The sequence below is a fragment of the Perissodus microlepis genome, chromosome 19 (genome assembly GCF_051167445.1).
Source record: "Perissodus microlepis isolate ML-2025 ecotype Zambia chromosome 19, ASM5116744v1, whole genome shotgun sequence".
In the NCBI taxonomy this organism is placed as follows: Eukaryota; Metazoa; Chordata; class Actinopteri; order Cichliformes; family Cichlidae; genus Perissodus; species Perissodus microlepis.
The window spans coordinates 10,876,479-10,902,712 of record NC_140479.1 but is presented as its reverse complement, the minus strand read 5'-3'; the positions used below and the strand labels follow the sequence as shown (position 1 = coordinate 10,902,712).

Below are 26,234 nucleotides of genomic sequence, written 5' to 3'. Positions count from 1 at the left end.
CACAGAGTGAAGGAGTTCGAGAGGTGAGTTCAACCAGTTAAACATCTTTCTATGGCCTATCTCGCTTTCTGATATACTCTGTTATTAATTTATAATCACTGTACAGAAGTAAGAAATAATCCACACTATTTAATCTTGCTTTTAGCTTTGGAGGGATTAAAAAGAAAATGTATGCATTGTGTATGTATAACATGTCATTCAAACGTCATACTTTTATGTTCTTTACTATTGAGTTTCTGTATCAACAATTCTTAGATCTAATGCACTGCAATAATTAAAATGCCCTTTTATCACTTCATTTTTCTTTTCCAGTATCACTTACTTTACATCTTTATCTAAAATAAAAATTAAATAATCTGAAAATCAACTGAGGGGCACAAAAAAAAGTGAGAACTGAGTTCTCACGATGGGTGGCATAAGAATGTCAGTGCAAGTTCTGCTACTGTCATCTATTGGCATTGGTAAGTATCTCTGAACATTCAATTAGTCATTTAATAGAATATATATCCTTATCTAACACTTTTCTTTTTTATAAAAAAAAATCTATAGTATGTATGTCAGGACTGGTCTCTGCAACTGTAAGTCTTTTTTTCAAGATTAAATAATTAAATCAAAAACAATGAAATACAATGAAATACATGAATTAACATGTTCTTCTATAAATCTACATTACAGTCCAACACAACACAAGGTAATTTTTTTTTATACATATAAACCATATGCAATTTTATATGAATATAAAATAAAATGTCACCTTTTTCCTCTTTTAAAAGTTAATCCATTAACATAATTCTTATCCATTTTCCATTAATTATTAATTTGAAAATGTTAATACATGTGTTCATTCATTTTCTTTTTTGCATTTTATAGGACCAGGTTTATCTGAAAACAGGTAGGCATGCAAACTCAAATAACAGTTTGTAGACCTAATACATTCCAGGGGTGTTATTTTAGTTAAAGATGACTTTATTATTCATTTCTGTTACCGTGTTTTTTCTTCTTTTTTTTTTTTTTTTTTTTTTGTGTCCCGTTTGGATCTTTAGCCATCAGAATTGTTGTCTTAAGGCCAAGAAAGATGCCAAGCGGATTTATTTTACCAAGTGGATCATCATGGCCTTGCCATATTGGTCCATTTGATTGACCTTTATTATAATTACGTGTTTTTTCTTCTATAAGCAATGCCACCACTCATACCAACGGTTTCCAGGAAACTTGCCATGCAGCAAATCTACAAGATGCCACTCAAAGAGTAAGCCTTTTGGAATTAATTTGAGTAAAAAATGATAAATTCATCTTTAAACCTTAAATTATTAAATGTCACCACAAAGCAAAGTTGATAAATGACTCCCCCTTGTGCTAAGTTACTGACAGTAACCCAGTCCTTTCACCTGCTCTATGTGTTCTTAGTTCTCTGCTGCAGTGGACACACTGACAGGCGAGCTATCCTGTAAAAGGGGTAAAAATGCAAGCTTAACAGATGAAAAGTCGAGGATGGTGGAACAAAATCTCAGGCAGATTGTAGAGTTGACTTTACAAGTGTTCTTTGACCTGGTAAATGAGCTAATGCTTTACTTCAGTATAGTGTAGGTGTAAAACATGTAACAGCTTTTAAGAATGGTAAATGGCAAATTTGTCTTGTAACAGAACAACAATGTCCCTGGATTTGATGTTCTGGATATATTTGGAGTCCTGGACAGCCTTCGTTTGGGTAATGACAGTGACCCCAAATTCATCAGGCTGTGGTTCTCTGTGAAGATGATTCCTCTTTTGCCTTATGTCAATGGAAACTTCCTAAACCAGCTCAGCAAGTGGAACTTCAGCTGCACCTCTTTCCAAGAGATGTAAGTGAATAAATTCCATTTTACCAATTATTGCTGGTGACTGCTGTTAACTACTTATGGAAATCATTAAAGACATAAACAATTTTAATTGAATATTCTAACATGTAACACATTTCTCACTGTGCATTGAATGTTGATGTCAGGGTCCCAAAGTCCACTAAAATCACTACTAAAAGGAAGAAAGAAAAATGCGTATCACCTGATTATTAAATTACAAGTCAGACCAAACAAGTTATGACTGTGTGACCCAGGTGTTGTAAAAGAGGCATACACCTTAATATAAGGTGGTCGTTTGTGAAGGTGTTTCTTTAAAATAAGAATGTTATATAATGATTCAGAAATTATGTAATTGAAAATAAGTCAAGAGGAGAATTTCAACTGAAAATTGCTACCCACGATGTAAACACGCGGTTGGAAACTTTTCCAGACATGAAAAGACTGAGGTTAAAAGAGTTCACTATCCCATATTAGAATACCATATGAAATGATCAAATTATCAAAGGAAATGAAAATGTGGATGAATAAACGAAAGAAAAAAAGGTCTTATTCTGTGCAGAAGAGGTTGTGACAAAATGTACCAATTCGTTGATTACGATGATTTAAAATATCAATGGGATTTAAGTTTGAAATGTTTGTGATTGAATTATGTTGAATTTTGAATATGTTGAGTAATTAGTTATTGAAAGCTTTCTCTCAAATGTAGCATTCAGGCATTTGGAAGCCAAAAGGCATCCATGAACAGAGACACACAGCAAGCAGTCTTCACTCTCTTCATCAAACCGTTCTTATCAAGAAATGACTCAACAGGTAAAAGGAGAAACTCAAGCTCACTTTGGTTTTTCCATGACAACATGTGGTATATTACCCTGTCAATATCTTTCTTGCTTTTTCTGCAGATCCTGGCTGTGTCTCATCTTTCACGGGGAGCCAAGCGTGGCTAAAGGCAAACCTTGGCGACTTCTCTGATTTTGCAACTGTGCAGGACTTGGAAGCCTTCAATCCTAATTTGTCCGCGGTGAGTGCCAACTGCAGATGTACATCTTCCTGTAAACGGAATTCTTTTACCCAGAACATTTCCATGACTGCTGTCTGATATTATGCTGGTTCTCTTTTGTAGGCTGAATTGTTGTCAGTCCTCAGTCCTTCTCAGGTGGCACAGCTGGTACTGAGTTTGGGAGCCTCCAATAACACAGATTTGATTGATCGTGTGTTTGAGCGACTACAAGAGGGCAACGCTCTAAAAAATGTGGATGGATTCCTCACACAACTGAAAGCCAATGGACAGGTATGCTAGGCTTCTAAAAGGGTGATTGAGGAAAATCCTGGTGTTTTATTCCAGCAGGATAAGACAGAATAAGACATTTGCTAAACCGCTACACAAATCTTCAAGGAGTCTGTCATAGAAAAGAATTGATTGCAGCGTTTGAACAATGTTGTATGAGTACATTTGCAACATGCAGTCTCTGTATTGCTTAGCTTCATTTCCACCTCAATTTCACAGATGCCAATTTTCCTGCCTGTTGTGAGAGATCGGATCATGAATACGACCTTCATCATCATCAGTCCACATTTCTCCACTTTCACGACAAACGACTATGAACTTTGGTTCCATGTGAAACTCATTGCTATCCTTGCCAGTTTTACTCCAGAAATGCTCATAAACACAACCACAAACATCAGCTGCATGAACTACCAAGTCATGTGAGTAGCTTTCTTGGAGCAATCAAGATTTTGTTGCAAAAATAAAAATGACAATAGTGACAAAGAACAGCATGAGAACATTTTCTTTCAACTGTTGCAGCGTGAGTGGGTTGGCTTTAGTTATCCAGGAGATGCCACTGTACAGACGGCAAGAGATCACACATGGTCTGCTGGGCTATCTAAGAAATGCTGAAAATGCCATCAATGACCCAGGTAGGGCAGACATAGGGTGCGTTATGTGCTTTCCAGTGTGAAATGTCTTGAAAAGCACTCAGACAAAAAACTTAAATTCGTTCATGTCTACCAGTCACAAACCTTACTAAATTGAGCACATCCTAACTTTTGTCTGCATGCCTTAGCTTGCAGGCAACAAAATGAGAGTGATGCCCAATGGGTTAAAGCAAATCTGGGTCCATTCGTCCAATATACAGCATACTCTGACCTCAAAGACTTCAACATCTCTACGGTAAGCCCTACATTGCACTTCTAGTCCTCCCTTAAGAACAGGAAAAAAAAATTGTAGACTTAAGAAGACAAACACAGGAGTTTATTTTGCCATATCAAAAATACAAGCAAATCATAGAGCACACTTTCTTTGGTTGCAAACTGTAATCCTTTACCCACAGCATTGGTCATTACTGCTGTCTGATATTATGTTGATTCCCTGTTGTAGGCTGGATTGTTGTCAACACTCAATCCCTCTGAGGTGGCACAGCTGCTACTGAGCTCTGGAGCCTCAAATAACACAGATTTTATTGATCTTGTGTTTAAACAACTTGAAGAGGGCAACGCTCTAAAAAATGTGGACGAATTCCTGACACAACTGACAGCCAATGGACAGGTAGGCTAGCCTCCTAAAAGGGTGAAGGAGGACAATGCGGATATTTGATTCCAGAAGTAAACACAGAATAAAACATCGGTCTCAACCGCTACATCCATTGTTGGCTATTGTATCTTAGAAAACAAATGATTACAGCCTTTGTACCATGTTGTATGGGTGTACTTCCAACATGCAATCTCACCTTTGCTTATGTCTTTTTACACTTTAATATGACAGACCCCACATTTCCAGCCTGTTGTGAGAGATCGGATCATGAATGCGACCTTCATCTTCATCAGTCCACATTTCTCCACTTTCACGACAAACGACTATGAACTTTGGTTCCATGTGAAACTGATTCCTATCCTTGCCAGTTTTACTCCAGAAATGCTCATAAACACAACCACAAACATCAGCTGCACAAACTACCAAGTCATGTGAGTAGCTTTCTTGGAGCAATCAAGATTTTGTTTCAAATGAAAATGACAATAGTGAAAAAGAACAGCATGAGAACGTTTTCTTTCAACTGTTGCAGCGTGAGTGGGTTGGCTTTAGTTATCCAGAAGATGCCACTGTACAGACGGCAAGAGATCACACATGGTCTGCTGGGCTACCTAAGAAATGCTGAAAATGCCATCAATGAGCCAGGTAGGGCAGACATAGGGTGCGGTATGTGCTTTCCAGTGTGAAATGTCTTGAAAAGCACTCAGACAAAAAACTTAAATTCTTTCATCTCTACCAGTCACAAACCTTGCTAAATTGAGCACATCCTAACTTTTGTCTGCATGCCTTAGCTTGCAGGCAACAAAATGAGAGTGATGCCCAATGGGTTAAAGCAAATCTGGGTCCATTTGTCCAATATACATCATACTCTGACCTCAAAGACTTCAACGTCTCTACGGTAAGCTTTACTCTTATTACTCTTCCTGTCTTTCTTGAGAATAGCAAAGTAAATTTCTGGAAATTATACAAAAGACATGCATTTCATGAATTCTACTTTTTTGTATCCATAGCTGGCAGTTCTGGACGTTCTTTCACCATCGCAGAAGGCTGATCTAATCCTAGATCCAAACAGTGGTGCTTTAAACGATGCACATGTTGTAAGGGAGGTGTTGACAAGCTTGACAGAGCCCAGTGATTATGAGCAGCTCAACCAATTCTTCCAGGCCTTTGCAAACATCAACAAGCAGGTGAATTCTCATTGGTAACCTTACCTCAGCGCAAACATCAACAAATGTTAACAGTGTTCTTTCATAAACCTGCTCAAGTGTTTAACTCAAAATGATCCATTTCTGATATGCTTCATGCCTTGAGGCATCCCTGCTGTACAGAAGTACAAAGATTTAGTTTAGATAAGCTCCCCCTCATCTCCGCATTTCCACAAAGACTTCAGAACTTCCTCTCTGACCTTATTATGATCCCCTTCTCTTTTCAGAGAAATGTCACCCTCATCCAAAATCCAGATGTGCGAGACACCATTTTGAACCTGACCTTGACAGCCCTTGCTCCTCAGCTTAAAGACTTTCAGCCAGAAGACTATCAACAGTGGTTCCAGGTTTATTTGGTTCCTGTGATGCCGAGCATCCTTCCTAGCAGCTTGCGGGTGATCCCCAGTAACATCAGCTGTGAATCCTACCAGGCTGTGTAAGATATTTCTGATATCCACAGTTAGACATTTGGGTGTGCACAATGCCAAGCTGAGGCTCCTGACAAGTCACAATGAATTCTTTTCTTCCTTTAGATACGATGGTCTTGTGCAGAGTTTGGCAGCATTGCCACTGGACCTTTCACAGGGCGTGAGATCAAGCAAGCAGTACCTCCAGGACACATTCCCACGTATGTGGCAAATAGGCTTTCCTGACTAAACTTTTCTCAAAAGCCCAGTATCAGCACTGTAATGACTACTCCATTGATTTATTTCCTTTCTTTTTCTTCTCAAACAGGCTGCTCAGTTCCAGCTTCCTTTGTGGTAAGATTAGTTTTTTGGGGGGTGTCTTACATGGGTTATCCAATATTTGATCCAGGTTTGGCACACTAATTGGGCCAACTGTGACAAAGTCAAGGTATTTACACTTGAAGAAGATGTTTCCACTATACTAACAATCATATTTTCTTTGTCTTCAGTGCAAGGTTACCCCAGTTCACGGTAAGTCTGTCTAGAAGTACACATTTCAACTCTAAGGATATAAATGCATTCTGAAGGACTATTATCTGACACACAACCATTCTCTTTTCACAGTGAATCTCATTTGTAATGGAGTTGATAGGTGGGTGAAATGCCGTTTTGTTCAATGTTGATTCTGTCTAGGTAAAATTCGTTAACACAGTGTAATTAAGGGGACATTGGATTTCAATTTATTGTGCTTGTTCCACAGTTCAAAACTTGAGCAAATCCTGTCAGCTGGCAATTCCTCGGCAGCCCTGTGCAATTTCACCATCACAGAACATGCCTGTTCCTCTGTAAGATTCCTTTTTAAACTCCAAAAACAGAACATGGATTTTGCCCCATTATGGTCCTGAGACAAATCTCCATGAGCTCTGACAAAATGGCTGTATTCTTTGTCAATTTTCTTTTTCAAGGCTCCCTATCTCACACCCAGCAACTTGGTCACACTGCTGAACTGCACACTGAAAAGCCAAAACATATACCCAGTAGAAGTCTGGAAGCTTTTCTTCCAAAAAGCCTCTGCTGTACTGGACCAGGCCCTTGAGACATTTGCTAACATGGTAAGTACAAAATCACATTTTCACAATATTGCCGTTTCCCTGCGTGAAGTTTGGGTCCAGCTACAATTATTTTTCTGCCAATTCAAGGCCGGCAACAACACCTACCCGACCTCGTCAAATGTGCTCGAGGCTCTTGGAGAAGTGAGAATTGACAACTTCAGCCAGGCACAACTACAGAGTGAGGAGTTCATTACCAGCTGGTTCAAGACAAAGATCCGTCCGTTTCTGGCCGTTCCATCTTTCAACTTCCTATTTTGCCTTAGCCCCAAAAACTTCAGCTGCCAGACATACCAGACTGTGTAAGTAAATATGAGACATATTGCTCTATTCTGCAAACTTGCAGTTGACTAGAAGTTTAGATGTTGAAAGCTTTCTCTCAAATGTAGCATTCAGGCATTTGGAAGCCAAAAGGCATCCATGGACAGAGACACACAGCAAGCAGTCTTCACTCACTTCATCAAACCGTTCTTGTCAAGAAATGACTCAACAGGTAAAAGGAGAAACTCAAGCTCACTTTGGTTTTTCCATGACAACATGTGGTATATTACCCTGTCAATAACTTTCTTGCTTTTTCTGCAGATCCTGGCTGTGTCTCATCTATCACAGGGAGCCAAGCGTGGCTAAAGGCAAACCTTGGCGACTTCTCTGATTTTGCAACTGTGCAGGACTTGGAAGCCTTCAATCCTAATTTGTCCGCGGTGAGTGCCAACTGCAGATGTACATCTTCCTGTAAACGGAATTCTTTTACCCAGAACATTTCCATGACTGCTGTCTGATATTATGCTGGTTCTCTTTTGTAGGCTGAATTGTTGTCAGTCCTCAGTCCTTCTCAGGTGGCACAGCTGGTACTGAGTTTGGGAGCCTCCAATAACACAGATTTGATTGATCGTGTGTTTGAGCGACTGCAAGAGGGCAACGCTCTAAAAAATGTGGATGGATTCCTCACACAACTGACAGCCAATGGACAGGTATGCTAGGCTTCTAAAAGGGTGATTGAGGAAAATCCTGGTGTTTTATTCCAGCAGGATAAGACAGAATAAGACATTTGCTAAAGCGCTACACAAGTCTTCAAGGAGTCTGTCATAGAAAAGAATTGATTGCAGCCTTTGTGCCATGTTGTATGAGTACATTTGCAATATGCAGTCTCTGTATTGCTTAGCTTCTTTTCCACCTCAATTTCACAGATGCCAATTTTCCAGCCTGTTGTGAGAGATCGGATCATGAATGCGACCTTCATCGTCATCAGTCCACATTTCTCCACTTTCACAACAAACGACTATGAACTTTGGTTCCATGTGAAACTGATTCCTATCCTTGCCAGTTTTACTCCAGAAATGCTCATAAACACAACCACAAACATCCGCTGCATGAACTACCAAGTCATGTGAGTAGTTTTCTTGGAGCAATCAAGATTTTGTTGCAAATGAAAATGACAATAGTGACAAAGAACAGCATGAGAACGTTTTCTTTCAACTGTTGCAGTGTGAGTGGGTTGGCTTTAGTTATCCAGGAGATGCCACTGTACAGACGGCAAGAGATCACACATGGTCTGCTGGGCTACCTAAGAAATGCTGAAAATGCCATCAATGAGCCAGGTAGGGCAGACATAGGGTGCGTTATGTGCTTTCCAGTGTGAAATGTCTTGAAAAGCACTCAGACAAAAAACTTAAATTCTTTCATCTCTACTAGTCGCAAATCTTGCTAAATTGAGCACATCCTAACTTTTGTCTGCATGCCTTAGCTTGCAGGCAACAAAATGAGAGTGATGCCCAATGGGTTAAAGCAAATCTGGGTCCATTCGTCCAATATACAGCGTACTCTGACCTCAAAGACTTCAACATCTCTACGGTAAGCCCTACATTGCACTTCTAGTCCTCCCTTAAGAACAGGAAAACAAAATTGTAGACTTAAGAAGACAAACACAGGAGTTTATTTTGCCATATCAAAAATACAAGCAAATCATAGAGCACACTTTCTTTGGTTGCAAACTCTAATCCTTTACCCATAGCATTGGTCATTACTGCTGTCTGATATAATGTTGATTCCCTGTTGTAGGCTGGATTGTTGTCAACGCTCAATCCCTCTGAGGTGGCACAGCTGCTACTGAGCTCTGGAGCCTCAAATAACACAGATTTTATTGATCTTGTGTTTAAACAACTTGAAGAGGGCAACGCTCTAAAAAATGTGGATGAATTCCTGACACAACTGACAGCCAATGGACAGGTAGGCTAGCCTCCTAAAAGGGTGAAGGAGGACAATGCGGATATTTGATTCCAGAAGTAAACACAGAATAAGACATTGGTCTCAACCGCTACATCCATTGTTGGCTATTGTATCTTAGAAAACAAATGGTTACAGCCTTTGTACCATGTTGTATGGGTGTACTTCCAACATGCAATCTCACCTTTGCTTATGTCTTTTTCCACTTTAATATGACAGACCCCACATTTCCAGCCTGTTGTGAGAGATCGGGTCATGAATACGACCTTCATCATCATCAGTCCACATTTCTCCACTTTCACGACAAACGACTATGAACTTTGGTTCCATGTGAAACTGATTCCTATCCTTGCCAGTTTTACTCCAGAAATGCTCATAAACACAACCACAAACATCAGCTGCACAAACTACCAAGTCATGTGAGTAGTTTTCTTGGAGCAATCAAGATTTTATTGCAAATGAAAATGACAATAGTGACAAAGAACAGCATGAGAACGTTTTCTTTTAACTGTTGCAGTGTGCGTGGGTTGGCTTTAGTTATCCAGGAGATGCCACTGTACAGACGGCAAGAGATCACACATGGTCTGCTGGGCTATCTAAGAAATGCTGAAAATGCCATCAATGACCCAGGTAGGGTAGACATAGGGTGCGTTATGTGCTTTCCAGTGTGAAATGTCTTGAAAAGCACTCAGACAAAAAACTTGCCCACAAATTCTTTCATGTCTAGCTGTCAAAAACCTTCCTAAATTTGGCACATCCTAACTTTTGTTTGCATGCCTTAGCTTGCAGGCAACAAAATGAGAGTGATGCCCAATGGGTTAAAGCAAATCTGGGTCCATTCGTCCAATATACATCATACTCTGACCTCAAAGACTTCAACATCTCTACGGTAAGCCCTACATTGCACTTCTAGTCCTCCCTTAAGAACAGGAAAACAAAATTGTAGACTTAAGAAGACAAACACAGGAGTTTATTTTGCCATATCAAAAATACAAGCAAATCATAGAGCACACTTTCTTTGGTTGCAAACTCTAATCCTTTACCCATAGCATTGGTCATTACTGCTGTCTGATATAATGTTGATTCCCTGTTGTAGGCTGGATTGTTGTCAACGCTCAATCCCTCTGAGGTGGCACAGCTGCTACTGAGCTCTGGAGCCTCAAATAACACAGATTTTATTGATCTTGTGTTTGAACAACTTGAAGAGGGCACCGCTCTAAAAAATGTGGATGAATTCCTGACACAGCTGACAGCCAATGGACAGGTAGGCTAGCCTCCTAAAAGGGTGAAGGAGGACAATGTGGATATTTGATTCCAGAAGTAAACACAGAATAAAACATCGGTCTCAACCGCTACATCCATTGTTGGCTATTGTATCTTAGAAAACAAATGGTTACAGCCTTTGTACCATGTTGTATGGGTGTACTTCCAACATGCAATCTCACCTTTGCTTATGTCTTTTTACACTTTAATATGACAGACCCCACATTTCCAGCCTGTTGTGAGAGATCGGATCATGAATGCGACCTTCATCGTCATCAGTCCACATTTCTCCACTTTCACGACAAACGACTATGAACTTTGGTTCCATGTGAAACTGATTCCTATCCTTGCCAGTTTTACTCCAGAAATGCTCATAAACACAACCACAAACATCAGCTGCACAAACTACCAAGTCATGTGAGTAGCTTTCTTGGAGCAATCAAGATTTTGTTATAACAGAAAATGACAATAGTGACAAAGAACAGCATGAGAACGTTTTCTTTCAACTGTTGCAGCGTGAGTGGGTTGGCTTTAGTTATCCAGAAGATGCCACTGTACAGACGGCAAGAGATCACACATGGTCTGCTGGGCTACCTAAGAAATGCTGAAAATGCCATCAATGAGCCAGGTAGGGCAGACATAGGGTGCGGTATGTGCTTTCCAGTGTGAAATGTCTTGAAAAGCACTCAGACAAAAAACTTAAATTCTTTCATCTCTACCAGTCACAAACCTTGCTAAATTGAGCACATCCTAACTTTTGTCTACATGTCTTAGCTTGCAGGCAACAAAATGAGAGTGATGCCCAATGGGTTAAAGCAAATCTGGGTCCATTTGTCCAATATACATCATACTCTGACCTCAAAGACTTCAACATCTCTACGGTAAGCTTTACTCTTATTACTCTTCCTGTCTTTCTTGAGAATAGCAAAGTAAATTTCTGGAAATTATACAAAAGACATGCATTTCATGAATTCTACTTTTTTGTATCCATAGCTGGCAGTTCTGGACGTTCTTTCACCATCGCAGAAGGCTGATCTAATCCTAGATCCAAACAGTGGTGCTTTAAACGATGCACATGTTGTAAGGGAGGTGTTGACAAGCTTGACAGAGCCCAGTGATTATGAGCAGCTCAACCAATTCTTCCAGGCCTTTGCAAACATCAACAAGCAGGTGAATTCTCATTGGTAACCTTACCTCAGCGCAAACATCAACAAATGTTAACAGTGTTCTTTCATAAACCTGCTCAAGTGTTTAACTCAAAATGATCCATTTCTGATATGCTTCATGCCTTGAGGCATCCCTGCTGTGCAGAAGTACAAAGATTTAGTTTAGATAAGCTCCCCCTCATCTCCGCATTTCCACAAAGACTTCAGAACTTCCTCTCTGACCTTATTATGATCCCCTTCTCTTTTCAGAGAAATGTCACCCTCATCCAAAATCCAGATGTGCGAGACACCATTTTGAACCTGACCTTGACAGCCCTTGCTCCTCAGCTTAAAGACTTTCAGCCAGAAGACTATCAACAGTGGTTCCAGGTTTATTTGGTTCCTGTGATGCCGAGCATCCTTCCTAGCAGCTTGCGGGTGATCCCCAGTAACATCAGCTGTGAATCCTACCAGGCTGTGTAAGATATTTCTGATATCCACAGTTAGACATTTGGGTGTGCACAATGCCAAGCTGAGGCTCCTGACAAGTCACAATGAATTCTTTTCTTCCTTTAGATACGATGGTCTTGCGCAGAGTTTGGCAGCATTGCCACTGGACCTTTCACAGGGCGTGAGATCAAGCAAGCAGTACCTCCAGGACACATTCCCACGTATGTGGCAAATAGGCTTTCCTGACTAAACTTTTCTCAAAAGCCCAGTACCAGCACTGTAATGACTACTCCATTGATTTATTTCCTTTCTTTTTCTTCTCAAACAGGCTGCTCAGTTCCAGCTTCCTTTGTGGTAAGATTAGTTTTTTGGGGGGTGTCTTACATGGGTTATCCAATATTTGATCCAGGTTTGGCACACTAATTGGGCCAACTGTGACAAAGTCAAGGTATTTACACTTGAAGAAGATGTTTCCACTATACTAACAATCATATTTTCTTTGTCTTCAGTGCAAGGTTACCCCAGTTCACGGTAAGTCTGTCTAGAAGTACACATTTCAACTCTAAGGATATAAATGCATTCTGAAGGACTATTATCTGACACACAACCATTCTCTTTTCACAGTGAATCTCATTTGTAATGGAGTTGATAGGTGGGTGAAATGCCGTTTTGTTCAATGTTGATTCTGTCTAGGTAAAATTCGTTAACACAGTGTAATTAAGGGGACATTGGATTTCAATTTATTGTGCTTGTTCCACAGTTCAAAACTTGAGCAAATCCTGTCAGCTGGCAATTCCTCGGCAGCCCTGTGCAATTTCACCATCACAGAACATGCCTGTTCCTCTGTAAGATTCCTTTTTAAACTCCAAAAACAGAACATGGGTTTTGCCCCATTATGGTCCTGAGACAAATCTCCATGAGCTCTGACAAAATGGCTGTATTCTTTGTCAATTTTCTTTTTCAAGGCTCCCTATCTCACACCCAGCAACTTGGTCACACTGCTGAACTGCACACTGAAAAGCCAAAACATATACCCAGTAGAAGTCTGGAAGCTTTTCTTCCAAAAAGCCTCTGCTGTACTGGACCAGGCCCTTGAGACATTTGCTAACATGGTAAGTACAAAATCACATTTTCACAATATTGCCGTTTCCCTGCGTGAAGTTTGGGTCCAGCTACAATTATTTTTCTGCCAATTCAAGGCCGGCAACAACACCTACCCGACCTCGTCAAATGTGCTCGAGGCTCTTGGAGAAGTGAGAATTGACAACTTCAGCCAGGCACAACTACAGAGTGAGGAGTTCATTACCAGCTGGTTCAAGACAAAGATCCGTCCGTTTCTGGCCGTTCCATCTTTCAACTTCCTATTTTGCCTTAGCCCCAAAAACTTCAGCTGCCAGACATACCAGACTGTGTAAGTAAATATGAGACATATTGCTCTATTCTGCAAACTTGCAGTTGACTAGAAGTTTAGATGTTGAAAGCTTTCTCTCAAATGTAGCATTCAGGCATTTGGAAGCCAAAAGGCATCCATGGACAGAGACACACAGCAAGCAGTCTTCACTCACTTCATCAAACCGTTCTTGTCAAGAAATGACTCAACAGGTAAAAGGAGAAACTCAAGCTCACTTTGGTTTTTCCATGACAACATGTGGTATATTACCCTGTCAATAACTTTCTTGCTTTTTCTGCAGATCCTGGCTGTGTCTCATCTATCACAGGGAGCCAAGCGTGGCTAAAGGCAAACCTTGGCGACTTCTCTGATTTTGCAACTGTGCAGGACTTGGAAGCCTTCAATCCTAATTTGTCTGCGGTGAGTGCCAACTGCAGATGTACATCTTCCTGTAAACGGAATTCTTTTACCCAGAACATTTCCATGACTGCTGTCTGATATTATGCTGGTTCTCTTTTGTAGGCTGAATTGTTGTCAGTCCTCAGTCCTTCTCAGGTGGCACAGCTGGTACTGAGTTTGGGAGCCTCCAATAACACAGATTTGATTGATCGTGTGTTTGAGCGACTGCAAGAGGGCAACGCTCTAAAAAATGTGGATGGATTCCTCACACAACTGACAGCCAATGAACAGGTATGCTAGGCTTCTAAAAGGGTGATTGAGGAAAATCCTGGTGTTTTATTCCAGCAGGATAAGACAGAATAAGACATTTGCTAAAGCGCTACACAAGTCTTCAAGGAGTCTGTCATAGAAAAGAATTGATTGCAGCCTTTGTGCCATGTTGTATGAGTACATTTGCAATATGCAGTCTCTGTATTGCTTAGCTTCTTTTCCACCTCAATTTCACAGATGCCAATTTTCCAGCCTGTTGTGAGAGATCGGATCATGAATGCGACCTTCATCGTCATCAGTCCACATTTCTCCACTTTCACAACAAACGACTATGAACTTTGGTTCCATGTGAAACTGATTCCTATCCTTGCCAGTTTTACTCCAGAAATGCTCATAAACACAACCACAAACATCCGCTGCATGAACTACCAAGTCATGTGAGTAGTTTTCTTGGAGCAATCAAGATTTTGTTGCAAATGAAAATGACAATAGTGACAAAGAACAGCATGAGAACGTTTTCTTTCAACTGTTGCAGTGTGAGTGGGTTGGCTTTAGTTATCCAGAAGATGCCACTGTACAGACGGCAAGAGATCACACATGGTCTGCTGGGCTACCTAAGAAATGCTGAAAATGCCATCAATGAGCCAGGTAGGGCAGACATAGGGTGCGTTATGTGCTTTCCAGTGTGAAATGTCTTGAAAAGCACTCAGACAAAAAACTTAAATTCTTTCATCTCTACTAGTCGCAAATCTTGCTAAATTGAGCACATCCTAACTTTTGTCTGCATGCCTTAGCTTGCAGGCAACAAAATGAGAGTGATGCCCAATGGGTTAAAGCAAATCTGGGTCCATTCGTCCAATATACAGCGTACTCTGACCTCAAAGACTTCAACATCTCTACGGTAAGCCCTACATTGCACTTCTAGTCCTCCCTTAAGAACAGGAAAACAAAATTGTAGACTTAAGAAGACAAACACAGGAGTTTATTTTGCCATATCAAAAATACAAGCAAATCATAGAGCACACTTTCTTTGGTTGCAAACTCTAATCCTTTACCCATAGCATTGGTCATTACTGCTGTCTGATATTACGTTGATTCCCTGTTCTAGGCTGGATTGTTGTCAACGCTCAATCCCTCTGAGGTGGCACAGCTGCTACTGAGCTCTGGAGCCTCAAATAACACAGATTTTATTGATCTTGTGTTTAAACAACTTGAAGAGGGCAACGCTCTAAAAAATGTGGATGAATTCCTGACACAACTGACAGCCAATGGACAGGTAGGCTAGCCTCCTAAAAGGGTGAAGGAGGACAATGCGGATATTTGATTCCAGAAGTAAACACAGAATAAGACATTGGTCTCAACCACTACATCCATTGTTGGCTATTGTATCTTAGAAAACAAATGGTTACAGCCTTTGTACCATGTTGTATGGGTGTACTTCCAACATGCAATCTCACCTTTGCTTATGTCTTTTTACACTTTAATATGACAGACCCCACATTTCCAGCCTGTTGTGAGAGATCGGGTCATGAATACGACCTTCATCATCATCAGTCCACATTTCTCCACTTTCACGACAAACGACTATGAACTTTGGTTCCATGTGAAACTGATTCCTATCCTTGCCAGTTTTACTCCAGAAATGCTCATAAACACAACCACAAACATCAGCTGCACAAACTACCAAGTCATGTGAGTAGTTTTCTTGGAGCAATCAAGATTTTGTTGCAAATGAAAATGACAATAGTGACAAAGAACAGCATGAGAACGTTTTCTTTTAACTGTTGCAGTGTGCGTGGGTTGGCTTTAGTTATCCAGGAGATGCCACTGTACAGACGGCAAGAGATCACACATGGTCTGCTGGGCTATCTAAGAAATGCTGAAAATGCCATCAATGACCCAGGTAGGGTAGACATAGGGTGCGTTATGTGCTTTCCAGTGTGAAATGTCTTGAAAAGCACTCAGACAAAAAACTTGCCTACAAATTCTTTCATGTCTAGCTGTCAAAAACCTTCCTAAATTTGGCACATCCTAACTTTTGTTTGCATGCCTTAGCTTGCAGGCAACAAAATGAGAGTGATGCCCAATGGGTTAAAGCAAATCTGGGTCCATTCGTCCAATATACAGCGTACTCTGACCTCAAAGACTTCAACATCTCTACGGTAAGCCCTACATTGCACTTCTAGTCCTCCCTTAAGAACAGGAAAACAAAATTGTAGACTTAAGAAGACAAACACAGGAGTTTATTTTGCCATATCAAAAATACAAGCAAATCATAGAGCACACTTTCTTTGGTTGCAAACTCTAATCCTTTACCCATAGCATTGGTCATTACTGCTGTCTGATATAATGTTGATTCCCTGTTGTAGGCTGGATTGTTGTCAACGCTCAATCCCTCTGAGGTGGCACAGCTGCTACTGAGCTCTGGAGCCTCAAATAACACAGATTTTATTGATCTTGTGTTTGAACAACTTGAAGAGGGCAACGCTCTAAAAAATGTGGATGAATTCCTGACACAGCTGACAGCCAATGGACAGGTAGGCTAGCCTCCTAAAAGGGTGAAGGAGGACAATGTGGATATTTGATTCCAGAAGTAAACACAGAATAAAACATCGGTCTCAACCGCTACATCCATTGTTGGCTATTGTATCTTAGAAAACAAATGGTTACAGCCTTTGTACCATGTTGTATGGGTGTACTTCCAACATGCAATCTCACCTTTGCTTATGTCTTTTTCCACTTTAATATGACAGACCCCACATTTCCAGCCTGTTGTGAGAGATCGGATCATGAATGCGACCTTCATCGTCATCAGTCCACATTTCTCCACTTTCACGACAAACGACTATGAACTTTGGTTCCATGTGAAACTGATTCCTATCCTTGCCAGTTTTACTCCAGAAATGCTCATAAACACAACCACAAACATCAGCTGCACAAACTACCAAGTCATGTGAGTAGCTTTCTTGGAGCAATCAAGATTTTGTTATAACAGAAAATGACAATAGTGACAAAGAACAGCATGAGAACGTTTTCTTTCAACTGTTGCAGCGTGAGTGGGTTGGCTTTAGTTATCCAGAAGATGCCACTGTACAGACGGCAAGAGATCACACATGGTCTGCTGGGCTACCTAAGAAATGCTGAAAATGCCATCAATGAGCCAGGTAGGGCAGACATAGGGTGCGGTATGTGCTTTCCAGTGTGAAATGTCTTGAAAAGCACTCAGACAAAAAACTTAAATTCTTTCATCTCTACCAGTCACAAACCTTGCTAAATTGAGCACATCCTAACTTTTGTCTGCATGCCTTAGCTTGCAGGCAACAAAATGAGAGTGATGCCCAATGGGTTAAAGCAAATCTGGGTCCATTTGTCCAATATACATCATACTCTGACCTCAAAGACTTCAACGTCTCTACGGTAAGCTTTACTCTTATTACTCTTCCTGTCTTTCTTGAGAATAGCAAAGTAAATTTCTGGAAATTATACAAAAGACATGCATTTCATGAATTCTACTTTTTTGTATCCATAGCTGGCAGTTCTGGACGTTCTTTCACCATCGCAGAAGGCTGATCTAATCCTAGATCCAAAGAGTGGTGCTTTAAACGATGCACATGTTGTAAGGGAGGTGTTGACAAGCTTGACAGAGCCCAGTGATTATGAGCAGCTCAACCAATTCTTCCAGGCCTTTGCAAACATCAACAAGCAGGTGAATTCTCATTGGTAACCTTACCTCAGCGCAAACATCAACAAATGTTAACAGTGTTCTTTCATAAACCTGCTCAAGTGTTTAACTCAAAATGATCCATTTCTGATATGCTTCATGCCTTGAGGCATCCCTGCTGTACAGAAGTACAAAGATTTAGTTTAGATAAGCTCCCCCTCATCTCCGCATTTCCACAAAGACTTCAGAACTTCCTCTCTGACCTTATTATGATCCCCTTCTCTTTTCAGAGAAATGTCACCCTCATCCAAAATCCAGATGTGCGAGACACCATTTTGAACCTGACCTTGACAGCTCTTGCTCCTCAGCTTAAAGACTTTCAGCCAGAAGACTATCAACAGTGGTTCCAGGTTTATTTGGTTCCTGTGATGCCGAGCATCCTTCCTAGCAGCTTGCGGGTGATCCCCAGTAACATCAGCTGTGAATCCTACCAGGCTGTGTAAGATATTTCTGATATCCACAGTTAGACATTTGGGTGTGCACAATGCCAAGCTGAGGCTCCTGACAAGTCACAACGAATTCTTTTCTTCCTTTAGATACGATGGTCTTGCGCAGAGTTTGGCAGCATTGCCACTGGACCTTTCACAGGGCGTGAGATCAAGCAAGCAGTACCTCCAGGACACATTCCCACGTATGTGGCAAATAGGCTTTCCTGACTAAACTTTTCTCAAAAGCCCAGTACCAGCACTGTAATGACTACTCCATTGATTTATTTCCTTTCTTTTTCTTCTCAAACAGGCTGCTCAGTTCCAGCTTCCTTTGTGGTAAGATTAGTTTTTTGGGGGGTGTCTTACATGGGTTATCCAATATTTGATCCAGGTTTGGCACACTAATTGGGCCAACTGTGACAAAGTCAAGGTATTTACACTTGAAGAAGATGTTTCCACTATACTAACAATCATATTTTCTTTGTCTTCAGTGCAAGGTTACCCCAGTTCACGGTAAGTCTGTCTAGAAGTACACATTTCAACTCTAAGGATATAAATGCATTCTGAAGGACTATTATCTGACACACAACCATTCTCTTTTCACAGTGAATCTCATTTGTAATGGAGTTGATAGGTGGGTGAAATGCCGTTTTGTTCAATGTTGATTCTGTCTAGGTAAAATTCGTTAACACAGTGTAATTAAGGGGACATTGGATTTCAATTTATTGTGCTTGTTCCACAGTTCAAAACTTGAGCAAATCCTGTCAGCTGGCAATTCCTCGGCAGCCCTGTGCAATTTCACCATCACAGAACATGCCTGTTCCTCTGTAAGATTCCTTTTTAAACTCCAAAAACAGAACATGGATTTTGCCCCATCATGGTCCTGAGACAAATCTCCATGAGCTCTGACAAAATGGCTGTATTCTTTGTCAATTTTCTTTTTCAAGGCTCCCTATCTCACACCCAGCAACTTGGTCACACTGCTGAACTGCACACTGAAAAGCCAAAACATATACCCAGTAGAAGTCTGGAAGCTTTTCTTCCAAAAAGCCTCTGCTGTACTGGACCAGGCCCTTGAGACATTTGCTAACATGGTAAGTACAAAATCACATTTTCACAATATTGCCGTTTCCCTGCGTGAAGTTTGGGTCCAGCTACAATTATTTTTCTGCCAATTCAAGGCCGGCAACAACACCTACCCGACCTCGTCAAATGTGCTCGAGGCTCTTGGAGAAGTGAGAATTGACAACTTCAGCCAGGCACAACTACAGAGTGAGGAGTTCATTACCAGCTGGTTCAAGACAAAGATCCGTCCGTTTCTGGCCGTTCCATCTTTCAACTTCCTATTTTGCCTTAGCCCCAAAAACTTCAGCTGCCAGACATACCAGACTGTGTAAGTAAATATGAGACATATTGCTCTATTCTGCAAACTTGCAGTTGACTAGAAGTTTAGATGTTGAAAGCTTTCTCTCAAATGTAGCATTCAGGCATTTGGAAGCCAAAAGGCATCCATGGACAGAGACACACAGCAAGCAGTCTTCACTCACTTCATCAAACCGTTCTTGTCAAGAAATGACTCAACAGGTAAAAGGAGAAACTCAAGCTCACTTTGGTTTTTCCATGACAACATGTGGTATATTACCCTGTCAATAACTTTCTTGCTTTTTCTGCAGATCCTGGCTGTGTCTCATCTATCACAGGGAGCCAAGCGTGGCTAAAGGCAAACCTTGGCGACTTCTCTGATTTTGCAACTGTGCAGGACTTGGAAGCCTTCAATCCTAATTTGTCCGCGGTGAGTGCCAACTGCAGATGTACATCTTCCTGTAAACGGAATTCTTTTACCCAGAACATTTCCATGACTGCTGTCTGATATTATGCTGGTTCTCTTTTGTAGGCTGAATTGTTGTCAGTCCTCAGTCCTTCTCAGGTGGCACAGCTGGTACTGAGTTTGGGAGCCTCCAATAACACAGATTTGATTGATCGTGTGTTTGAGCGACTGCAAGAGGGCAACGCTCTAAAAAATGTGGATGGATTCCTCACACAACTGACAGCCAATGAACAGGTATGCTAGGCTTCTAAAAGGGTGATTGAGGAAAATCCTGGTGTTTTATTCCAGCAGGATAAGACAGAATAAGACATTTGCTAAAGCGCTACACAAGTCTTCAAGGAGTCTGTCATAGAAAAGAATTGATTGCAGCCTTTGTGCCATGTTGTATGAGTACATTTGCAATATGCAGTCTCTGTATTGCTTAGCTTCTTTTCCACCTCAATTTCACAGATGCCAATTTTCCAGCCTGTTGTGAGAGATCGGATCATGAATGCGACCTTCATCGTCATCAGTCCACATTTCTCCACTTTCACAACAAACGACTATGAACTTTGGTTCCATGTGAAACTGATTCCTATCTTTGCCAGTTTTACTCCAGAAATGCTCATAAACACAACCACAAACATCCGCTGCATGAACTACCAAGTCATGTGAGTAGTTTTCTTGGAGCAATCAAGATTTTGTTGCAAATGAAAATGACAATAGTGACAAAGAACAGCATGAGAACGTTTTCTTTCAACTGTTGCAGTGTGAGTGGGTTGGCTTTAGTTATCCAGGAGATGCCACTGTACAGACGGCAAGAGATCACACATGGTCTGCTGGGCTACCTAAGAAATGCTGAAAATGCCATCAATGAGCCAGGTAGGGCAGACATAGGGTGCGTTATGTGCTTTCCAGTGTGAAATGTCTTGAAAAGCACTCAGACAAAAAACTTAAATTCTTTCATCTCTACTAGTCGCAAATCTTGCTAAATTGAGCACATCCTAACTTTTGTCTGCATGCCTTAGCTTGCAGGCAACAAAATGAGAGTGATGCCCAATGGGTTAAAGCAAATCTGGGTCCATTCGTCCAATATACAGCGTACTCTGACCTCAAAGACTTCAATATCTCTACGGTAAGCCCTACATTGCACTTCTAGTCCTCCCTTAAGAACAGGAAAACAAAATTGTAGACTTAAGAAGACAAACACAGGAGTTTATTTTGCCATATCAAAAATACAAGCAAATCATAGAGCACACTTTCTTTGGTTGCAAACTCTAATCCTTTACCCATAGCATTGGTCATTACTGCTGTCTGATATTACGTTGATTCCCTGTTGTAGGCTGGATTGTTGTCAACGCTCAATCCCTCTGAGGTGGCACAGCTGCTACTGAGCTCTGGAGCCTCAAATAACACAGATTTTATTGATCTTGTGTTTAAACAACTTGAAGAGGGCAACGCTCTAAAAAATGTGGATGAATTCCTGACACAACTGACAGCCAATGGACAGGTAGGCTAGCCTCCTAAAAGGGTGAAGGAGGACAATGCGGATATTTGATTCCAGAAGTAAACACAGAATAAGACATTGGTCTCAACCGCTACATCCATTGTTAGCTATTGTATCTTAGAAAACAAATGGTTACAGCCTTTGTACCATGTTGTATGGGTGTACTTCCAACATGCAATCTCACCTTTGCTTATGTCTTTTTACACTTTAATATGACAGACCCCACATTTCCAGCCTGTTGTGAGAGATCGGGTCATGAATACGACCTTCATCATCATCAGTCCACATTTCTCCACTTTCACGACAAACGACTATGAACTTTGGTTCCATGTGAAACTGATTCCTATCCTTGCCAGTTTTACTCCAGAAATGCTCATAAACACAACCACAAACATCAGCTGCACAAACTACCAAGTCATGTGAGTAGTTTTCTTGGAGCAATCAAGATTTTGTTGCAAATGAAAATGACAATAGTGACAAAGAACAGCATGAGAACGTTTTCTTTTAACTGTTGCAGTGTGCGTGGGTTGGCTTTAGTTATCCAGGAGATGCCACTGTACAGACGGCAAGAGATCACACATGGTCTGCTGGGCTATCTAAGAAATGCTGAAAATGCCATCAATGACCAAGGTAGGGTAGACATAGTGTGCGTTATGTGCTTTCCAGTGTGAAATGTCTTGAAAAGCACTCAGACAAAAAACTTGCCCACAAATTCTTTCATGTCTAGCTGTCAAAAACCTTCCTAAATTTGGCACATCCTAACTTTTGTTTGCATGCCTTAGCTTGCAGGCAACAAAATGAGAGTGATGCCCAATGGGTTAAAGCAAATCTGGGTCCATTCGTCCAATATACAGCGTACTCTGACCTCAAAGACTTCAACATCTCTACGGTAAGCCCTACATTGCACTCCTAGTCCTCCCTTAAGAACAGGAAAACAAAATTGTAGACTTAAGAAGACAAACACAGGAGTTTATTTTGCCATATCAAAAATACAAGCAAATCATAGAGCACACTTTCTTTGGTTGCAAACTCTAATCCTTTACCCATAGCATTGGTCATTACTGCTGTCTGATATAATGTTGATTCCCTGTTGTAGGCTGGATTGTTGTCAACGCTCAATCCCTCTGAGGTGGCACAGCTGCTACTGAGCTCTGGAGCCTCAAATAACACAGATTTTATTGATCTTGTGTTTAAACAACTTGAAGAGGGCAACGCTCTAAAAAATGTGGATGAATTCCTGACACAACTGACAGCCAATGGACAGGTAGGCTAGCCTCCTAAAAGGGTGAAGGAGGACAATGCGGATATTTGATTCCAGAAGTAAACACAGAATAAGACATTGGTCTCAACCGCTACATCCATTGTTGGCTATTGTATCTTAGAAAACAAATGGTTACAGCCTTTGTACCATGTTGTATGGGTGTACTTCCAACATGCAATCTCACCTTTGCTTATGTCTTTTTACACTTTAATATGACAGACCCCACATTTCCAGCCTGTTGTGAGAGATCGGATCATGAATGCGACCTTCATCGTCATCAGTCCACATTTCTCCACTTTCACGACAAACGACTATGAACTTTGGTTCCATGTGAAACTGATTCCTATCCTTGCCAGTTTTACTCCAGAAATGCTCATAAACACAACCACAAACATCAGCTGCACAAACTACCAAGTCATGTGAGTAGCTTTCTTGGAGCAATCAAGATTTTGTTATAACAGAAAATGACAATAGTGACAAAGAACAGCATGAGAACGTTTTCTTTCAACTGTTGCAGCGTGAGTGGGTTGGCTTTAGTTATCCAGAAGATGCCACTGTACAGACGGCAAGAGATCACACATGGTCTGCTGGGCTACCTAAGAAATGCTGAAAATGCCATCAATGAGCCAGGTAGGGCAGACATAGGGTGCGGTATGTGCTTTCCAGTGTGAAATGTCTTGAAAAGCACTCAGACAAAAAACTTAAATTCTTTCATCTCTACCAGTCACAAACCTTGCTAAATTGAGCACATCCTAACTTTTGTCTGCATGCCTTAGCTTGCAGGCAACAAAATGAGAGTGATGCCCAATGGGTTAAAGCAAATCTGGGTCCATTTGTCCAATATACATCATACTCTGACCTCAAAGACTTCAACATCTCTACGGTAAGCTTTACTCTTATTACTCTTCCTGTCTTTCTTGAGAATAGCAAAGTAAATTTCTGGAAATTATACAAAAGACATGCATTTCATGAATTCTACTTTTTTGTATCCATAGCTGGCAGTTCTGGACGTTCTTTCACCATCGCAGAAGGCTGATCTAATCCTAGATCCAAACAGTGGTGCTTTAAACGATGCACATGTTGTAAGGGAGGTGTTGACAAGCTTGACAGAGCCCAGTGATTATGAGCAGCTCAACCAATTCTTCCAGGCCTTTGCAAACATCAACAAGCAGGTGAATTCTCATTGGTAACCTTACCTCAGCGCAAACATCAACAAATGTTAACAGTGTTCTTTCATAAACCTGCTCAAGTGTTTAACTCAAAATGATCCATTTCTGATATGCTTCATGCCTTGAGGCATCCCTGCTGTACAGAAGTACAAAGATTTAGTTTAGATAAGCTCCCCCTCATCTCCGCATTTCCACAAAGACTTCAGAACTTCCTCTCTGACCTTATTATGATCCCCTTCTCTTTTCAGAGAAATGTCACCCTCATCCAAAATCCAGATGTGCGAGACACCATTTTGAACCTGACCTTGACAGCCCTTGCTCCTCAGCTTAAAGACTTTCAGCCAGAAGACTATCAACAGTGGTTCCAGGTTTATTTGGTTCCTGTGATGCCGAGCATCCTTCCTAGCAGCTTGCGGGTGATCCCCAGTAACATCAGCTGTGAATCCTACCAGGCTGTGTAAGATATTTCTGATATCCACAGTTAGACATTTGGGTGTGCACAATGCCAAGCTGAGGCTCCTGACAAGTCACAATGAATTCTTTTCTTCCTTTAGATACGATGGTCTTGCGCAGAGTTTGGCAGCATTGCCACTGGACCTTTCACAGGGCGTGAGATCAAGCAAGCAGTACCTCCAGGACACATTCCCACGTATGTGGCAAATAGGCTTTCCTGACTAAACTTTTCTCAAAAGCCCAGTACCAGCACTGTAATGACTACTCCATTGATTTATTTCCTTTCTTTTTCTTCTCAAACAGGCTGCTCAGTTCCAGCTTCCTTTGTGGTAAGATTAGTTTTTTGGGGGGTGTCTTACATGGGTTATCCAATATTTGATCCAGGTTTGGCACACTAATTGGGCCAACTGTGACAAAGTCAAGGTATTTACACTTGAAGAAGATGTTTCCACTATACTAACAATCATATTTTCTTTGTCTTCAGTGCAAGGTTACCCCAGTTCACGGTAAGTCTGTCTAGAAGTACACATTTCAACTCTAAGGATATAAATGCATTCTGAAGGACTATTATCTGACACACAACCAGTCTCTTTTCACAGTGAATCTCATTTGTAATGGAGTTGATAGGTGGGTGAAATGCCGTTTTGTTCAATGTTGATTCTGTCTAGGTAAAATTCGTTAACACAGTGTAATTAAGGGGACATTGGATTTCAATTTATTGTGCTTGTTCCACAGTTCAAAACTTGAGCAAATCCTGTCAGCTGGCAATTCCTCGGCAGCCCTGTGCAATTTCACCATCACAGAACATGCCTGTTCCTCTGTAAGATTCCTTTTTAAACTCCAAAAACAGAACATGGATTTTGCCCCATCATGGTCCTGAGACAAATCTCCATGAGCTCTGACAAAATGGCTGTATTCTTTGTCAATTTTCTTTTTCAAGGCTCCCTATCTCACATCCAGCAACTTGGTCACACTGCTGAACTGCACACTGAAAAGCCAAAACATATACCCAGTAGAAGTCTGGAAGCTTTTCTTCCAAAAAGCCTCTGCTGTACTGGACCAGGCCCTTGATACATTTGCTAACATGGTAAGTACAAAATCACATTTTCACAATATTGCCATTTCCCTGCGTGAAGTTTGGGTCCAGCTACAATTATTTTTCTGCCAATTCAAGGCCGGCAACAACACCTACCCGACCTCATCAAATGTGCTCGAGGCTCTTGGAGAAGTGAGAATTGACAACTTCAGCCAGGCACAACTACAGAGTGAGGAGTTCATTACCAGCTGGTTCAAGACAAAGATCCGTTCGTTTCTGGCCGTTCCATCTTTCAACTTCCTATTTTGCCTTAGCCCCAAAAACTTCAGCTGCCAGACATACCAGACTGTGTAAGTAAATATGAGACATATTGCTCTATTCTGCAAACTTGCAGTTGACTAGAAGTTTAGATGTTGAAAGCTTTCTCTCAAATGTAGCATTCAGGCATTTGGAAGCCAAAAGGCATCCATGGACAGAGACACACAGCAAGCAGTCTTCACTCACTTCATCAAACCGTTCTTGTCAAGAAATGACTCAACAGGTAAAAGGAGAAACTCAAGCTCACTTTGGTTTTTCCATGACAACATGTGGTATATTACCCTGTCAATAACTTTCTTCCTTTTTCT

General features: G+C 41.0%; 1 protein-coding gene across 1 annotated transcript in view; it reads left to right on the top strand.

The window, feature by feature from the left end:
- The first annotated feature begins 302 nt into the window (after positions 1–302).
- The window catches only part of LOC146365535 (uncharacterized), a 33,510-nt gene continuing 7,578 nt past the window's right edge, over positions 303–26,234 (top strand). The window contains exons 1-96 of the mRNA XM_084914692.1: positions 303–461; positions 550–578; positions 676–691; positions 871–892; positions 1,177–1,249; positions 1,408–1,551; positions 1,645–1,841; positions 2,545–2,648; positions 2,738–2,856; positions 2,959–3,126; positions 3,343–3,542; positions 3,643–3,755; positions 3,902–4,008; positions 4,216–4,383; positions 4,600–4,799; positions 4,898–5,010; positions 5,157–5,263; positions 5,376–5,552; positions 5,798–6,006; positions 6,104–6,198; positions 6,306–6,331; positions 6,487–6,508; positions 6,602–6,629; positions 6,738–6,822; positions 6,943–7,089; positions 7,177–7,388; positions 7,476–7,579; positions 7,669–7,787; positions 7,890–8,057; positions 8,274–8,473; positions 8,572–8,684; positions 8,831–8,937; positions 9,145–9,312; positions 9,529–9,728; positions 9,827–9,939; positions 10,092–10,198; positions 10,406–10,573; positions 10,790–10,989; positions 11,088–11,200; positions 11,347–11,453; positions 11,566–11,742; positions 11,988–12,196; positions 12,294–12,388; positions 12,496–12,521; positions 12,677–12,698; positions 12,792–12,819; positions 12,928–13,012; positions 13,133–13,279; positions 13,367–13,578; positions 13,666–13,769; positions 13,859–13,977; positions 14,080–14,247; positions 14,464–14,663; positions 14,762–14,874; positions 15,021–15,127; positions 15,335–15,502; positions 15,719–15,918; positions 16,017–16,129; positions 16,282–16,388; positions 16,596–16,763; positions 16,980–17,179; positions 17,278–17,390; positions 17,537–17,643; positions 17,756–17,932; positions 18,178–18,386; positions 18,484–18,578; positions 18,686–18,711; positions 18,867–18,888; positions 18,982–19,009; positions 19,118–19,202; positions 19,323–19,469; positions 19,557–19,768; positions 19,856–19,959; positions 20,049–20,167; positions 20,270–20,437; positions 20,654–20,853; positions 20,952–21,064; positions 21,211–21,317; positions 21,525–21,692; positions 21,909–22,108; positions 22,207–22,319; positions 22,472–22,578; positions 22,786–22,953; positions 23,170–23,369; positions 23,468–23,580; positions 23,727–23,833; positions 23,946–24,122; positions 24,368–24,576; positions 24,674–24,768; positions 24,876–24,901; positions 25,057–25,078; positions 25,172–25,199; positions 25,308–25,392; positions 25,513–25,659; positions 25,747–25,958; positions 26,046–26,149. Of these exons, the coding sequence (XP_084770818.1) occupies positions 407–461; positions 550–578; positions 676–691; positions 871–892; positions 1,177–1,249; positions 1,408–1,551; positions 1,645–1,841; positions 2,545–2,648; positions 2,738–2,856; positions 2,959–3,126; positions 3,343–3,542; positions 3,643–3,755; positions 3,902–4,008; positions 4,216–4,383; positions 4,600–4,799; positions 4,898–5,010; positions 5,157–5,263; positions 5,376–5,552; positions 5,798–6,006; positions 6,104–6,198; positions 6,306–6,331; positions 6,487–6,508; positions 6,602–6,629; positions 6,738–6,822; positions 6,943–7,089; positions 7,177–7,388; positions 7,476–7,579; positions 7,669–7,787; positions 7,890–8,057; positions 8,274–8,473; positions 8,572–8,684; positions 8,831–8,937; positions 9,145–9,312; positions 9,529–9,728; positions 9,827–9,939; positions 10,092–10,198; positions 10,406–10,573; positions 10,790–10,989; positions 11,088–11,200; positions 11,347–11,453; positions 11,566–11,742; positions 11,988–12,196; positions 12,294–12,388; positions 12,496–12,521; positions 12,677–12,698; positions 12,792–12,819; positions 12,928–13,012; positions 13,133–13,279; positions 13,367–13,578; positions 13,666–13,769; positions 13,859–13,977; positions 14,080–14,247; positions 14,464–14,663; positions 14,762–14,874; positions 15,021–15,127; positions 15,335–15,502; positions 15,719–15,918; positions 16,017–16,129; positions 16,282–16,388; positions 16,596–16,763; positions 16,980–17,179; positions 17,278–17,390; positions 17,537–17,643; positions 17,756–17,932; positions 18,178–18,386; positions 18,484–18,578; positions 18,686–18,711; positions 18,867–18,888; positions 18,982–19,009; positions 19,118–19,202; positions 19,323–19,469; positions 19,557–19,768; positions 19,856–19,959; positions 20,049–20,167; positions 20,270–20,437; positions 20,654–20,853; positions 20,952–21,064; positions 21,211–21,317; positions 21,525–21,692; positions 21,909–22,108; positions 22,207–22,319; positions 22,472–22,578; positions 22,786–22,953; positions 23,170–23,369; positions 23,468–23,580; positions 23,727–23,833; positions 23,946–24,122; positions 24,368–24,576; positions 24,674–24,768; positions 24,876–24,901; positions 25,057–25,078; positions 25,172–25,199; positions 25,308–25,392; positions 25,513–25,659; positions 25,747–25,958; positions 26,046–26,149 (12,004 nt within the window). The 5' untranslated portion in view covers positions 303–406. The remainder of the gene's footprint in view (positions 462–549; positions 579–675; positions 692–870; positions 893–1,176; positions 1,250–1,407; positions 1,552–1,644; positions 1,842–2,544; positions 2,649–2,737; positions 2,857–2,958; positions 3,127–3,342; positions 3,543–3,642; positions 3,756–3,901; positions 4,009–4,215; positions 4,384–4,599; positions 4,800–4,897; positions 5,011–5,156; positions 5,264–5,375; positions 5,553–5,797; positions 6,007–6,103; positions 6,199–6,305; positions 6,332–6,486; positions 6,509–6,601; positions 6,630–6,737; positions 6,823–6,942; positions 7,090–7,176; positions 7,389–7,475; positions 7,580–7,668; positions 7,788–7,889; positions 8,058–8,273; positions 8,474–8,571; positions 8,685–8,830; positions 8,938–9,144; positions 9,313–9,528; positions 9,729–9,826; positions 9,940–10,091; positions 10,199–10,405; positions 10,574–10,789; positions 10,990–11,087; positions 11,201–11,346; positions 11,454–11,565; positions 11,743–11,987; positions 12,197–12,293; positions 12,389–12,495; positions 12,522–12,676; positions 12,699–12,791; positions 12,820–12,927; positions 13,013–13,132; positions 13,280–13,366; positions 13,579–13,665; positions 13,770–13,858; positions 13,978–14,079; positions 14,248–14,463; positions 14,664–14,761; positions 14,875–15,020; positions 15,128–15,334; positions 15,503–15,718; positions 15,919–16,016; positions 16,130–16,281; positions 16,389–16,595; positions 16,764–16,979; positions 17,180–17,277; positions 17,391–17,536; positions 17,644–17,755; positions 17,933–18,177; positions 18,387–18,483; positions 18,579–18,685; positions 18,712–18,866; positions 18,889–18,981; positions 19,010–19,117; positions 19,203–19,322; positions 19,470–19,556; positions 19,769–19,855; positions 19,960–20,048; positions 20,168–20,269; positions 20,438–20,653; positions 20,854–20,951; positions 21,065–21,210; positions 21,318–21,524; positions 21,693–21,908; positions 22,109–22,206; positions 22,320–22,471; positions 22,579–22,785; positions 22,954–23,169; positions 23,370–23,467; positions 23,581–23,726; positions 23,834–23,945; positions 24,123–24,367; positions 24,577–24,673; positions 24,769–24,875; positions 24,902–25,056; positions 25,079–25,171; positions 25,200–25,307; positions 25,393–25,512; positions 25,660–25,746; positions 25,959–26,045; positions 26,150–26,234) is intronic.